This window comes from Orussus abietinus, unplaced genomic scaffold, assembly GCF_000612105.2.
Source record: "Orussus abietinus isolate OABI.00-Male unplaced genomic scaffold, Oabi_2.0 scaffold26, whole genome shotgun sequence".
In the NCBI taxonomy this organism is placed as follows: Eukaryota; Metazoa; Arthropoda; class Insecta; order Hymenoptera; family Orussidae; genus Orussus; species Orussus abietinus.
Window position 1 is genome coordinate 737,715 of NW_019395989.1, and position 2,467 is coordinate 740,181.

The 2,467-nt window shown below is 49.9% G+C and overlaps 1 protein-coding gene across 1 annotated transcript; it reads left to right on the plus strand.

Annotated features, from left to right (window-relative positions):
- The first annotated feature begins 523 nt into the window (after window positions 1–523).
- On the plus strand, window positions 524–1,962 carry LOC105703632. The gene is made up of 3 exons (XM_012432135.1): window positions 524–847; window positions 1,433–1,535; window positions 1,610–1,962. Exons 1-3 carry the CDS (start codon window positions 524–526, stop codon window positions 1,960–1,962), a joined length of 780 nt encoding a protein of 259 aa, XP_012287558.1.
- The last annotated feature ends 505 nt before the right edge of the window (window positions 1,963–2,467 follow it).

Here is a 2,467-nt window from a genome sequence, read left to right on the forward strand (position 1 = left end):
GCTTGCAGGGGTCTTCAGGGTCTAATAAAATTCCCCGGGCAAATGTAGAGAGAAGAAAATGAAAACGAATCAGGTGAGGGCACGATACTCTAAGGAAAAAAGGAAGGGAAATAAATAAAACGGATTTTAAATCCATTCAGCAAGGTGCGCCACGTGTCACCTGGCATTAGAGGAGCCCATTCAAGCCTCGCCCGGAATCTCGAGGAGGATCCTCTATGCAAACGTTCATCGGGGGCAGGTTGACCCCAGGTGGGGGCACAAGGGAAACCGCCTTGGATAGGGTCGACTCTCTATTGGCTTGCTCGTGTGCGGCCGATATACGCTGGTCAAATAGAAGAGAAAAAAATACAGGTGGGGGCTGGTCGCCGAGGAGGGGCGCAGCCGAATATAAGGTAAAGAGCCTGTTACGATGGACCACACGAATTTTCGGTACGCGCGTGCTACCACGTTCTCCAGACGACTCCTGATATTCGGGTCACACCTCTCTCTGACGTTTTGGGCCTGACGACTTCCCGGACCCACCATGAAGCTCTTCCTCGCGGTTCTGGCCATTTTCGGGGCCCTCGCCTCTGCGGAGACCCTGGACGAGTGTCTGCAGCAGGACAGCATTTCCTGCGTGCAGAGGAGCCTCTACAGGAAGGCCAAGGAGTTCTTCGGCAAGGACACCCTGGAGATAGTCAACGGAGTCAGTCTCGTCAAAGCAGAGGACAGAGGAGCCAAGAGCGGGAAACAGCTGATCTACGACCAGGAGATCGAAACCGCAAATTCCGTCGTGGAGAGGCAAAACGTCCTGGAGAACTTCGTCGGGGAGGAAGCCGGAGAGTTCCTGGCTGGTCGGAGCCTGAAGGTAAAATGAAAACGTTTCCTTTTACACGGGAAAAATATTGCGCACGGATTTTGTGCACTAACATTACCTTAAATAATTCACGGTCTAGTCTGAATGATTTTATTTCGAGAGTTTGCAGGAATTATTTGACGCTATTAACGCATTTTATTTTCAGTGGGGATTAAAAATCGGTGTTTTTAATTTTAATTACTGCGGGGGTATGGCTTGGGAGGTTTTTTAACTTTGAGGATGGCGCGATGGAAAGGGGCAAGTGCTAAGCGACGTTAATTACAGAGACTAGAAACTCGACAGCGTGTCGCGCCAAGTGCATTTCGCGAGTCCGGATGGGACGTCGGAGTGCATTATCCGGAATTGAGTACTCCCAGGACTTAAGTGTCTCCTCGTTTGACTAAGTACTTAACCAGCCGTGACGGAGACACACTTGACATAAAAACCTTAATTTGCGTGTCCAGTCAATGTTCCAAGTAAAGTCCCATTCCTCGACTTCACGAGCCGGAAACCTTTCAATGAGTTTTTTTTTCTTTTCCTCAGTGTACCCAATGCTAATTATATAAATTAATAGAATCCTTTCCTCTAAATCCACAGATCAACTTTGCTCCTGCAATCGAGAGGATCGGCGAATCTGCGAGGGCTCTGACCGAGTCCGTTCCCCAAGAGATCAGACAAGCCGTGGATGAAGTCGTGGAAGGTAATATTAATAATTATAAAACATCAGAACGAATCATCAAAAGTTCATAACACACTTCTTTATCATGACCGTAGGTCGAGGCAAGAAAAAGTTGCTGAAGTCGATCCTGCCACTGCTGATCGCCGCGAAGGTGAAGATCGGCGCCTTGGCGACTTTGGCCTATTTCGGAATCGCGCTTTTGGCAAAGAAGGCGATAATCGCGTCACTGATATCCATTGCCATCTCCGCATTCTTGGGCCTGAAGTCCTTGTGGTCGAAGGGTGGACACGACGTGACGCCCTACAGTGGAGGGTGGTCCGGTGGTGGTGGCGGTGGTTGGGCCGCTCCAGTATCCGGAGGATGGTCTTCTTCAGGATCTGCAGGATGGGACGATCCCCATGGGTCGTATTCCGCCCAGAGCCAGGCCTACTCTGGATACCACCACTGAAAACACCCAGACGAGACGAGGACTGAACGTCCAGGATGGCGCCGGACGCCGGTACCAGGTGTGGTACCAACAGAAACGTACACCTTTCGCGAGTTACCGGCACTAACTGAAGAAGTGCTTGATTTCTGGGTGGTACCATCTGAAGACACTCGTTCAAGGACGTGGGACCCTGGTACCAGTAAAAATATTGATGGTAATTGAAAATGTACCGAATTTCTGGGTGGTACCAGGGTACCAGCTAGTGGAGAACACTCTACTATCTTCCAGGTGGATTTTCCCGATTGGATTAAATTGAAAATCGGTGCTGGCAGGTGAAAATGCTCGTATTAAGGCGGTACCACCTTGGTACCGGGGAGAAATTGTCGGTTTAACGTGGAACAGGTACCGGGCCGCCATCTTGGTACCAGCTGGTGCCATTTTTAAATTAAGTCCAGGCCCCTCGTGCTGGGTTTGGCACGAGGGAATTAATATTTATTTGTCTAATTTATATACGGCCGCGTCCCAG